Here is a 13,282-nt window from a genome sequence, read left to right as displayed (position 1 = left end):
TTAGAGGTGACTGATGACCGTTCGTGATCACTCTTCTCTTCTGAGGCCCCCAGAAGTGCACTCAGCTGACTGCGGGGAGATGGAGGCCAGAGGGAAGTAAAGTCTGTAGTCAGCTAGGAAAGGACACCTACCCAGTCTCCCATGAAGAGCTTTGAGAACAGTCTCAATGTGTCAGGAATCCTGTATATGAAACTCACTTCAACACCCAGAGGTGAGGGGAAAAAGTCAGTTAGGTAACCTACAGGCACTGGAATTTTGTAAATATCCTGTAAAACATCTCTTAAAATAGTGGAGAGATTATTTTAAAAGCACACTTTAAAAGAGGAGTTCAGTTTAGATAAAGAAGAATAAGGAATCTCCTTGAAGTCTTTTTTTTTTATTCATCAGGTTGATTTCTTTTACTATTTTCACAATTAAATTGTCACAGATGATCTTCAGTGCTTGACATGACTTCATCCTTGTGGAAGCTTTAATGGTTTCCAGAGAGTCAGCTATATCATTCTGAACTGGCCTCACCTAGAAACTTAAAAACCCCTTTCTCCTCATCGTGGTACATGAGCGTGGGTCAGAAGTGTCATGTTCCAAAACCAAAGAACACTCATGATGCTGAAACATACTGTAAGCTGATTTTACTTAGAGAGCAAATGATGAGGTGGACATTCAGAATTTGTCAGAGGCACGTATTATCACAAGTACGTGCTCCCGTGGGGATGGGCAGGTACCCTCCTCTGACTAGGATGTCCCCCTCATCACTTCCATTTGGCAGTCACACATAATAAAACAGCTCTCCTTCCACCTCAGAAAATACCAAATGATACAATCAAGTCACAAATTCCAAATTAATCAGCTGCCAGAATCTAGAACCCTCATACAATGATAAAGCTCGAATAATTTTTTAAAATAAAAGGGAGAATGCAACTGTTTATTTCTTTAATTACTGATGTGCTTTAAAATGTTCCTGCTCTGGGAATAAGTGAAAAGTAAAGCCATGATCAGGGACTTACACCCTTGTGTGAGTGAATTTAAAGAACAAGCATTGATGGAAGAGAGAGAGAGAAAGAGGCTGGAATTGGCGGGACCTTTGGGGTGGAGAGTGGGCACAGCCACCGCAGAGAGATCCTGGACAGACCAGCCTAGTGATGACTGATAGGACTGATCTGAACCAGGGCAGTGAAATTCGAATTCTGCTAGTTCTGTCTGGTAAGTGTAACAGAGGGTTAGAGATGGTTTCCATGTCATCATAATACAATTCAATATTGTTACCTATAAATTATCCTCCTTGCTCAATAGCTGCTAGTAATGCTTGTTAACAATGATTGGAGCTAAAATTGTTCCTGGGGTTCATCCTCATGTGTAGAAATGAGTCCTGGAGGACAGAGAGAAAGCAGATCCTCCCTTTCTGTTCTTCCTTCCAAAGAGGCAGTCAGTCTCATGTCATTTCTTTGTTAAGTATGTTCAAAATGTATTAAGTACTGAGGCCAAAGTGAATGATTCCTCAATCCATTCCTTTAAGAGACCTCTTTACTCAAAAATTATATAAAAAGAGATCTCTTTACAGTGTAATTAATCAAAGGAAATATGCAGGTGTAAAGTTGTTGACTAATTTATTCAGCTTTTATTGGGTCACAATTCGACCACATGAAAGAAAAAAAATCTCAATTAAAGTTATTACATACTCTTGAAATTGCATAAAACCTCTCATAGCAAACTGTGCCCCTGTTTTGAATAATGATATAATTTACTCTCTTGCAAAATGACAGAAAATCACCGTTCAAAGGCTGAGCGAAGTTGACAATGACTATTTATTACTTTTTTATGTCAGACAGGTAGTGGTACAAGAACACTGACAGCAGAAATTGCTTGGCACGTCATGGTGGTCATGAGAAAAACCAGGTGGCATCAGATAAACTGGTTTCATATTCTTCCAGAGTTAATATGCATTATGTTTGCTTTGTTTATCTCAGACTCATTGGATTAAGTTCTGAGTTCTGTTTATAGATTGTTTTTTATGTTAGAAGCGTTTTCTAAAAGCCTGAAGATGTTTTCACGCATCCTGAGCAGTAGCTTTGGTATATTTCAAGGCAGTGGCACATGGGGATCATTTATCTCTTCTGATGCTGCAGAGCCAGGAAGTAACTGAGATTTCTGCAGTGGAGATCTGGGCCACGTGTAAGTAAAGCGCATGGTCCGAGCGGGAAGGATGTCTACTGCATCCCCTGAGGGGAGCTTTAAAAACAGTCTTCAGTCTCACAGATATTTTATGTAAAACCTGCTTCTGACCCAAAGGGTACATAAGTAAGTTTAATTCGGTCACTTAGGGACACTGTGATTTTGCAAACATCCAGCCATATGACACTTCAGATGAGATAGGTCACGCTGAAAGCGAAAGAGAAGCACGGGTGACCCGAGGTGCCTCACTATAAATAGCGTTCACGTTCATCAGGTTTTCAAGGTCATATCTCAGCGCTGTAGGCTTGGTTGGCAAATAAGTACCTTTTATGAAAAACTGCTCCTCTGTCCACACAGTATTTGCTGTCTGCTTTGCCGTCTCACTTCCACTGCCTTCGGTTGTTGTGGGATCCTTGTTGAGTATGATGATGGTAAAAATGTCCTGTTGGGTTTTGGCCCTGCTCCTCTGATTCATTGCACCGTTTTCCCACAAGCTTTCTTTATCTTTGTGGATTAAATATATTGAGATCCTTTTTTTTTTTTTTGTAAGCTGGCCCTTTCTTCGTAGGTGTGGCCAAACTACTTCGGCTTGTTTTGTGGTGGTGGTGTTCAGACAGCCACAGGAAGTTTCATGAAGCATCTCCTATTTTAATTGTTCTTCATTTACTTCATACCCTGTCCAGAACAGTCCTCTCTCTGGGTAACAGAAAGTCACTTCATACAAATTTTAACCCTTTAGTGCTCTATTTTCTTTTAGAGCTTTTTGTAGAAGAGTTCTTCTTTACAAGAGCAGAAGTCGTTCCCTTGGTTGGAAAATACAGTTGAGGCTAGTTTATTGATAAGCAAGAACACCCTCAAAACATGAGTTCGTGAAGGACTTTTATGCCAGAAACATCCCAAACATAATTGTCTTATCAGGATTTCAGTGAAGTAGGAAGCAGTTGTCTTCAGTTCCTCCATCTCCCCTGTTCTAACCTGTACATGTTGTTGGCATTTCAGCAATCAGATAATAGGAAAGATAAATATTTGTTGGTGGTGGTGGTGGGTTTTGGGGGTTTTTTTGTTTGTTTTTTTGTTTTGAGGGGTAGGTAATTAGGTTTATTTATTTATTTATTTTAATGGCGATACTGGGGACTGAACCCAGGACCTCATGGATGCTAAGCACGTGCTCTACCACTGGGCTATATATACCCTCCCAAGATAAATGTTTTTGTCACTGGCTTTATAAGCATGGTTGCCAATGCAGATACCCGATGCTACGTGTTGTTTTTGAGCACCTTCATATAGCTGTTAATTTCGTTTGGACTCAGTTCTAGGAAGACGGCTGCAAAGTTGCATAGTTCCCTTTCTCTCCAGATCCTAATTCCAACCTGTTGACTCTCCAGAAACAAGGAGTTGATGGTCCAGCCCAGCAGGCAGGGGTTCTGAAAGCTGCTAGTATTGTGAGAAAGTATTGTGAGACTCCCTGCTTCTAGTTGGAAGAGAGTCTGGGGACCAGCCTGGAAGACTCTCTGGGGAGACCCTGGATTGTGGGAATCCTGGGAGACACTTGGCTCACAGAGACCCCTGGGCCCCGGGGAGGACGAGCAGCATTGAAAACCTTAATGCTCCTGTGTTCCCTCCTTGCCAAGGAGAGAATGACCTGAAATGGGAGGATTTCCTGAATCCTGAAATTTGGGCCAAGTCCTACTCTATCCTGAGGCTGGGAGGGTGAGTGGCCTGCAGCCTCACTTACATGGATGGCTACTCTGTCTTCCTTCTCCGGGGGTCAGCCACCTAAGGAAGGCAGGGCCTGAGAGTCCACTAGCGGGTGAGAAAAACAACCCTGCCCTTGAGAAGATTCACCAGCAATCAAATGAGAGAGAAACCAAAACAACCAGAATTAAGCTATCCAAGGAGACAGACCCCATCCCATCCTGAATGAAGCTTAGTAAAAGCACCTTAAGGAAATCCTAGCAAAGCAACAAAAAGACCTCAAGGACTGAAAGTATGATTTTTCCGGACTGAAAAAGGATGATCTTTGTGGATACTTGAAATCATCCCTGGGAGGAGCAAGTGAATGGAGCTCTTGACGCCCACAGAAACAAGTCCTAAAAGACAGGAGCCAGGAGGGAAATTAAAATCGGTTAGGGAACATGCAGAGGAGACCCTCCGTGAATACTCCACAGCCCACAAGGATAAAGAGGACGAAAGTGAAACAATAGTTGCACAAACAATATATGAAGTTTTCTAAGCTAAAGAAAAACCTGGTGTCTGCGGATCAAAAGAGCCCACCCTCCCTGTTCTGTGCAAAATAGATGAGAGAAGACACACACCTAGGTACAATCTGATAAAAAAATTCCTAAGTCACAGGGAATCCTGCAAAATTTGAGAAACAAGTAGTAGAACCAGAAGATGCTGGAGTAATTTCCATAGACAAACAGGGCCCTGCAGAGTCATCCTGAAAATAGACACACTAAAAATCACCTAATTCATCAAGAGAAATCTCTGTTCCAGATACACTCCATCACATTTTCTGATTTGTTCTTTCATAGCATTATCACTCTTCAGAATTTTCATCCGTTCCCATTTCATGTTTATTGTCTGTCTCCCCTGTTAGAATGTAAGATGCTTGAACAGCAGGGAACATGTTTCCTGTATAATTTAGCTCTTAAAACAAATATTGATTGACTGACCATTTAAAATTTTAGAGTTGAATGTTTTTTTCTACAATACTTGATAATAGGCAAATATTTTCAGTTTGGAGGGGTAGGGTTTTTAAAAATTGCCTCTTACCAGATCTTTACCAGAGAAGTGAATTTTAGCTATTTACATTTTTTCTTCATTCAAAAGGAAAGATTTTTTTAAAGGTCTATAGAAATTTTATTTAAGATTTTAACCTTGCAGAAGAAATACAAAAAGCACTGTCCTGATTATGTCACTATTTAAGTGTATTCCTTTTTATTTCTTGTTAAAGTAAAAAACAAAGCAAACCAAAACACTCCAAAACAAGAATGCAGTCTTTTCTAAAAATAGGTTTGTTTGAATGTACATCTATTCAAATGAGCGACTCCTGTGTAGGGGGACTGAGTTAGTTCTTTGGTTTATACATATTGATGAAGTGCCTCACATGTAACGTCGTGATGCTGTATGTCGAGGGTCCCCTGTCCGCTCAAGGGGTTTACAGTCTTGCAGGTGAGCAGCAGAGCGGTACCTCTCAGGGCTCTTTGTGCAGAGAGGCAGGGCAGCCTGATGGCAAGAACACGGCCTCCAGAGCTAGACACCTGGGTCTAAATACCATATCCCACAGCACAGAGGGAAAGTGACATAATCGCTCTCATTTCCAGATTTTTTTCATAGTGATATTCATGATGCTGAACGTCTATAATCAGTATTTTTATTAAAAGGGATAAAATGTGAATGAAAATGGAGCAAAAGGAAGTGTTCTTCAAAATACTGATATAACAAGACAGTCTCAACCAGAACTGAGTTGCCCAGCGTTATTTCAAGAATAACTCTCAAGCCAAAAAAATTTTTAAAGTTAAAAAATGCACCACAGAAGATATAAGCAGAGTAAAGGAAAGAATGTGTCAATCAGAAAGTGGCTCATAAACAGAACGAAGCTTATGATTTGGAGTCAGACAGGCCTGGAGTCCAGTACATGATGCCAAGAGTTGAGTAACCTCAGGCAAAGCACTAAAATTCTGGACCTAAAGGGACTGACTGTCTGTGCAACTGGAATCGGATGCTTGTGGCTCCTGTCAGGTTTAAACGCAAATGTGCAAATCCCTTAGAATAGCGCCTACCGTATAATAAGCATTCAGTAAATACTTCATATCTATTATATTATGTTTTGAAAGAGAGACCAGAATACAAATGTTGGTGTCCACGTGTGTGCAGTGGAGGGGAGCGCAGTCTTGCTGTTTTCTGATCCTATTGGGCGGATGGGTGCATCTCAGTTTGAGACCACTTGGACTTGAAAACTCTACAGTTAGTTCCCCTTGTTTAGATTTCGTGCTCGCCAAGCATGAAATATATTCTTCACTGTCAAATTATGAATTCATGTTTTGACATTCAAACCAGTCTCTGTTCCACAATAGTCCCCCGCTAACTAAACACTCATTAAAATACGGGGAGGGGTTCTCTGTCCATAGAGGGCACACATATTTCTGAGTGACTGGTGGACGGTGAAACAGGGAGAAAAGGGAGTGAGGTGTGAAAGTTTTCACTGCTGTATGTGAATAATCAGAGAGCATCCCTAAAAACTTTGAGGTATAGCCTCTAACATGATGACAGCCACATGAACCCTGATCATTTCATTATCTGACCAATTCTTGTAGAGGCTTTAATCATGTCCAGAGGACTCTCAATGTATTTAATTAGCCATACTGAAAAACTTGCCTTCATTAACCTGGGATGTCTCACCAGTAGTTGTGGAGAGACTTAATGGAGCCCTTTTAATAAAGACAAAAGAAAAAGGGATTTATTAGCTATGATGTATGGCTGTTGCATTATCAAGACTTGGAATATCCCATTTGTGGCCTTCCTGTGTGCACATTCACTGTCATCAGTATTGCGGTGTTTCTTGGGCTTCACAGAACACAGCGATGTAGACCAGGACACGGCGCTGGCCGGCGCGCAGGGCTTCCTGGGCTGTCTCTCTGCGGTGCAGCTCAGCCACGTGGCCCCGCTGAAGGCCGCTCTGCACCCCAGCCGCCCAGCCCCTATCACCGTCTCAGGACATGTTACGGAGTCCAGCTGTGTGGCCCAGGCTGGCACTGATGCCACATCAAGGGAGAGGACACACTCCTTTGCAGGTGACTGTTGACTCTTCCTTTGCCCAGACTCGAACACAGCTTGTCCACTGGATATTAAAATCTTCTGATGTTGTGACGCTGTGTTCTTGAGATGGTTTCTTAAAATTGGCTTTGTTTAACTTTCAGTTTCCTTTCTGATTTCTTTCCTAGAGTCTCAGTTCTTTACTCATGTGGACCATTGCATGGGGGCCATGACTTAAGTTTCAGATTACAGACAATCTGCACTGAACTCCATAATTCTGTTCTGGTTCAAAATGTGAATGAATTTTTCATAATTTCTTTTATTTTTTACTTGCCTATATCACCTCTCACCTCCCACCCTTCCTTTTTCTTTTTTTGGCCTTTAACTGCAGATCATTCTGGGACAAGAGATGACAGAGAACCCCTCACTAATACAATCAGAAGTGACTCTGCGGTGATTGGAGGTAATAGAAAGCATGGATGAGCTCCTCTTTGGTACTTAGTATCGTTACTAACGATGGTGAATATTTAGCATCATAGAAACTATGAAGAATCTACACATATTCGAAGAGTTAGGCAGGGGAAACTGAGGTCAGTGGAGGTGGTTTATTATTTGTACTGGATTATCTTATAGTCATCCTGAATTCCCAGCTTCCTTGGAGATTTTCAGTGTAAATAGTTGACAATTTCAATGAAACATCACACTCAAAGAATAGTGATTAAACTGCGTACCAGTGAATATCGTTCAGCTATCAATGGCCATCCCCATTCCCTAGGGTGCTCTGACTGTATCTGAGGAATTAGCATCTTCATTGGCTTCTTGCACGTATCACTGCTTCTGGAAGGGTTCATGTAAGAAGTAGGAAAACCTGGGATTAACATTAGAAGCATTTAGTTAATGTTGTCTTAATACTTAATAAGGTGGATATTTCCATGGTTTAGATGCTCCCCTCAGTGAAGAGTACAGTTTTATTTGCATTTTTGTCATATACTAGGCTAATGAATTAAAAGTGGCTTATACTTATTTTAAATTGCAAAATTAATACAAAAAATTTTAAAGTATATCTTCCTGGCAGTGAAACAGCATATTCTCTGAGACATAATTTATTCAAAATCAGCCCCCTAAATAAACCTTTTTCTTCCTGATTAATGGTCTTAAGAATGTGGAACAAGTACTTAATCTTTAGAATATTGTCACTTTGGGCAAAGATTTTGGCAAGATTTACAGAGTAAGGAAGAGGTGTGTTGGTAAGTCATTTGGTGTTATTCTAGAATGGACGCAAGTTAGAGGTCACCTGTGAAGTTCTCATTTGACTCAGAAGCCCAGAGCAGAGAAAGACAAAATGGAAGTTTTGCTACTCAGGAACTCTCCAGGGTGGTCAGATTTAGACAGAAAGAAGGCTGCATAATTTCCTCGTAAAAACACATTCACACAGGTCTTTGGATGGCAACGTCGTAGAATGTAGTAGTTGGCTGTATTTCATTTAGATGATCTTTTTTCCTTTCTTCTTCTTCTTCTCCTCCTCCCCCTCCTCCCCCTCCCCTCCTCCTCCTCCTCTTCCTCCTCTTCCTCCTTCTTCTTCTTCTTCTTCTTCTTTTTTTTTTTTTTGATATAACAGGTTAGATCAAGGTTTTTCCTGGACATAACAAACCCTGATCTAACACCTTCCCCAACTTAAAAGAGATGAATCACATACATGGAGCAAACTAGTTTGAGCATCCATCCGTGATTCCGACTGTCAGGATGTCCTGCCTGGGAAGCAGTAGCCTGCTCACTGAATGTAACTGCTTCATCAGCTTCCCACACTGAAGTTGTCCAGGGTTTCTTTCTTTCAATTAGAGGCCTATAACCAGACAAGAGTAGTATTTATAGCAACTCAGCTGATTACTTTTCCAAGATGAGAAGCAAAGTATATAAAAAACAAATGGGTATTCTGATTTAAATATTCTTTATTAATATGACCAACAACAAAAAAGTCATATCCATTAGTAAATTCTTCAGATTTCAAGTACAGTACAGAATTTAGTTACCAGATTTATGTTAGACCTCTCAGAAAGGAATTGCTCTGCCTCTCAGAAGGCTGACCCAGCCAAAAGTCAGCTTAGCCCCTGGCAATACTGTGATTGGCTGGGGCGAATCTGCCCATCAAATCATGTGCTCTGGAATCCATTGTGACCGGTGAGGACCTTTGAAGTTTTGCCTTTAGCTAGATTCATTAGAGTTGTTTACACCTAATTTAAACTAGAATGGAAAGTCCTCATTTTACAGTATAAGACTCCATCCAGGTTGTTTTCATTATTCCTGTTTCTGTCTGAAAATGCTACAGTAATACCTCCACTGATTTCATCCCAGAAGTCTAAGCGTAAGAGAACTCTCAAATTCTGGGTGACAGACAACAGTTTTCCAAATTCTGTTTTTCATTTGAAAGCTTGGCTTTTATCGTTGGCATCGTACGCCGTCAGTTGTTTTTCTTGAAGTGACAGGTTTACTTCGTTTTAGAGAAAATATCTGCCAGATATCCACGTTAAGACAACCATAGTTTGTCTGTCAGGTGTTCTTTCAAATAAAAACAGTGTTCTATAAAGCAAAAAGCAACTAGTTCGGCTCACAACTCAACTCAGACGTTCACACGAGTGTTCTTCCTGGAGACAGCTGTCACACTTGGGGATGCACTCAAAGTGCGTTATACATACTTCCACTTCATCACCCCAAATGTTCAAAAGACTTACGGCCGAAGGTCATGATTTGATTAAGTGAGTAATTTTTAGTGCTTCATCAAGGACAGTCTTCTTAAATGACACTCTGGCTGTGCAATGCCTGCTTTCTACTTTATGAATTCAAAGACCACTTTTCGGGTTGGGTGGCCTTGCCTCGGTTCATGAAGGTATCAGGAATTTTGCCTGATCTTGTTTTGTACTCTCAGTGGCTATGTCAACATAATTAAAAAAGGATCTTGGAATTATCATGAATATTTGTGATCCTGTGTCCAGGGAACCACCCGGGATTCAGAGATCACACTTTGAAGATGACTGAACTAACATAATGCCAGGATTGATCAGCATTTGCACTAAGAGTTGCGGTATTTAAATTTTTCGTTTACAATAAGATGTTTCAGAAAATCGGTGTTCCTCCTGTCAACCTAATCTAATCTATATTATCAATATCCACATTTCATTAGTCAAGATCATTCATATAACCTGTGCCTGCTATTTAGCAATATGACAGATTATTGATAATTAACTTGAATAAAATGTCAGCAGATGTAAGCATTAAAAACATTTAATTATTTTATGATGTCACTACTGCTCTATAATTTCAAAAATAATTAAAATTTGTCTAGATATTAATCTGAAGTAACCAGATGGTCTTAGAGACATGTAGGTAATGGCTTGTGTTATTAATATATTGTATATGTAAAGACACTAAATAAGCCCTGTATATGCATTCAGAATAAATGAAGGTGAACCCACAGGACTGATAGAAGAACTCAAGTAAACGCACCATGTTTTGGTCCAGAAATACCTGAGGTTTCAATATTTCTAGTTGTATACACTAGATGCTTGATTTCAGGAGAAAATAGTTTCATTATGCCTTGTTACACAGTGAAGTCCACACAGGTTCCATCTGAACAATTCTGATTTTGTATTTCCTCTCTCTTCCCTCCCCAGGTCTGATCGCTGTTGTGATCTTTATCTTGCTGTGCATCGCTGCCATCGCTGTTCGCATTTACCAGCAGAAAAGGTTGTACCAGAGAAATGAGGCAAAAAGGTCAGAGAATGTGGACAGTGCTGAGGCTGTTTTGAAAAGTGAGCTTAAGATACAAAATACAGTCGGTGAAAATCAGAAAGAGTACTTCTTCTGATTGGCAGCGATGATTTACCTTATAATTCCAGCAGTCCGATTTAATCGCCAGGGCGCTCAACAGACAAAAAGACGTTCCTTCACTGAATGTATGGGCAGTGGGGTTGCAGCCCTGCCACGTTGCCATGTCAGACTCGAGGTGGCCAGGGAGCCTCCTCCGGTGACATACTCCCCCTAGCAGTCACTCTGTATACCAAGGAGTGAGATATTGCTGCTGATTTCTAACTGTCCTGATACGATCTAAAACGGAAATTTAATTCGCTTGATAACTACAGCTTTTCAATGTGAAAACTGTAGCACTGGTCTCTCAAACACGTGATACGTAAGTTTTGTTAGAGGTAAAAATCAAAATTGAACTATAATGACCTTGCTTTATTTGAGAACATACGCTGTGTTTGCTTTCGTGTCCCCCTGGTGTTGTTCACAGACCTGGAAATGCTTCTAAGATCCCATTTGGCTGGTGTTTGCATCTTAAGTGGCCAAAAGTATACAACCCCCTTTGCCTTTCTCTGTGTTGCATTCAATACAATTTATCACTAGTCTCGAAAGATGTTTTGTTGTCACTGGTTTGTTTGTATTGCTCTTTTTCTATTTGACTCTTCTTAATGATTTTGAAAACATTAGGTTTTGAGTGTCAGACTCCAGCTCTGACCATAAAACTCATATGTGACAGCATCAGAAAGTGCATTGGTCATCAGTATATGATGTCTTGTCTTTGAAATGTTTTTCTGTTTAGTTTGCTATCATGGCTCGGTACTGGCAGCAGTTAAGACCCCAGGTAATGCCAGTTTCCCAAAGAATGTGAAATGTTTGCAACTAAACTTGTTGGTGTAAAAAACACAATTCTGAACACTGCAAAGAATTATTTTTATTTACAACTGTAATATCTCAAATGAAGTATACTTCTGAGAATATTTTCCCCAAACCTATGTCAGCTTTCTTTACAGGTTTGTAATTCTGTTTTTCTAAAGTTTATCACCAACTTTCCTTTAATCTCCCTTGACTATATTCCATGGAGCATCTTCTTACGGAGTGAAAAAAAGACTAATTTGAAGTGTGGCGCTCTGTTCCCCACTCTAAACTACATCCCCTCTTTGGGCGTTTATTTTGCTGTGCACTCACCTCCAGGACATACTTTTTGAAATGTAAGCTGCAGTCACGTCCCCTTTTTGCAAAACCAGTAGTTATTGAAGAATGCTCATCTTAAGGGGTAATGACATATTATAGATCCTATTCTAAGTCTGTCATTCTAGTTGCTTCTCATTTACAATGATGGGGTAAATTTTTCAAAAAGTACCCAAATCAATGTAACTTACTAACTAGTACATTCTGATTAGGGGGTAGATACATACCAGAAGATCAGAGAACACTGGTAATTCATAAAGTTAGTAACTTTATGAACCTGTTGTGATAGTTATCTTTGCGGCCATGTAAACACGATGCTTGCATTTGGCTATATTTAAAGTCCACAAACAAGTCAGTTCAATAATAAGCGCACTTCGGCATTAACACTCCCGCTTTCCAGGCGTCTGCTGAGGGAAAACCGGATTCCTTGGTTTGTCCACACCAGAACCACTTGAAAACATGTACGTTAAACATACTTTCTCCTTATTTTCCCTCTTAACTCTCTTTACAAAACCTGCCTGTCTTTCCCCAAAGCGCTATCTCCATTTTGATGTTTCTGTAAATGTGAATCTTAAGGATATGAGTTAACAGTAGTTTATGAAGGACCTCTGTGGATAAATGGCATTTTGTTCTTCATTGAAAGGCTTGTGGTAGCTCTCAGAGGATTGTACAGAGAAATGGTAGTAGTTTCCATTTGATGAAAAGCTGAATACAGACAGCGTAACAGCCCCGAATCTTTTAGAGGCGTTCTTGTCATTCAGCAGCAGAGTTACCCCAGTGGGAGCAGAAGGCAGACGGGTGTGTAGGTCGCACTGCGGGCCGCACTGCTGGGACCTGCAGCGCGGTGCCATCAAAGCACGCCGGCACGTTGTATGCTAGAACTTTCACTCCCTGATTTGTAATCTGTTCCTTCTTCTTTTCTTAATAAAATGCATTTTTGAAGTAAAATGCAGAATATATTTTGAAATGTTGTATAAAAATTTAAAATGAGGGAATTATACTGGACCTTTTTTTCTCAAAACAGTAAAAAGATGTGTCGATGTATGCCTTCTTTACTGGTGTGTGTGTTTTTTTAAACCTTTTGATACCTCCCATGATTATTCTGAACTGTTAACAAAAGCTGCATGTATAATGTATTTTTCCTTTTACGTGGACTCAGAGATGAAAGAAAAAAATAGAAAGATGTTTATTGATTATAACAAGGTAAAGGAAGTTAAACTAGGTTTTACATTTTGCTGGAGAACAAAGATTTGACTGTTAGTGACTGTTTACTGAAAAGTTATTATATGCTTAAATTGGCTGACGTCCTTTTACTTCGGCAGAGAACTTGGCCAGGGAGCACTATATAAATTCACAGGGTTTTAGGGGA

At 40.2% G+C, this 13,282-nt stretch overlaps 1 protein-coding gene across 1 annotated transcript in view; it reads left to right on the top strand.

The window, feature by feature from the left end:
- Positions 1-12,948, top strand: part of CNTNAP4 (contactin associated protein family member 4) — a 222,398-nt gene extending 209,450 nt beyond the window's left edge. The window contains exons 22-24 of the mRNA XM_010967398.3: positions 6,747-6,965; positions 7,319-7,390; positions 10,596-12,948. Of these exons, the coding sequence (XP_010965700.2) occupies positions 6,747-6,965; positions 7,319-7,390; positions 10,596-10,789 (485 nt within the window). The 3' untranslated portion in view covers positions 10,790-12,948. The remainder of the gene's footprint in view (positions 1-6,746; positions 6,966-7,318; positions 7,391-10,595) is intronic.
- The last annotated feature ends 334 nt before the right edge of the window (positions 12,949-13,282 follow it).

This window comes from Camelus bactrianus, chromosome 9 (assembly GCF_048773025.1).
Source record: "Camelus bactrianus isolate YW-2024 breed Bactrian camel chromosome 9, ASM4877302v1, whole genome shotgun sequence".
NCBI lineage: Eukaryota > Metazoa > Chordata > Mammalia > Artiodactyla > Camelidae > Camelus > Camelus bactrianus.
Note: the sequence above shows the minus strand (reverse complement) of the source record. Positions and strands in the feature narration are given on the sequence as shown.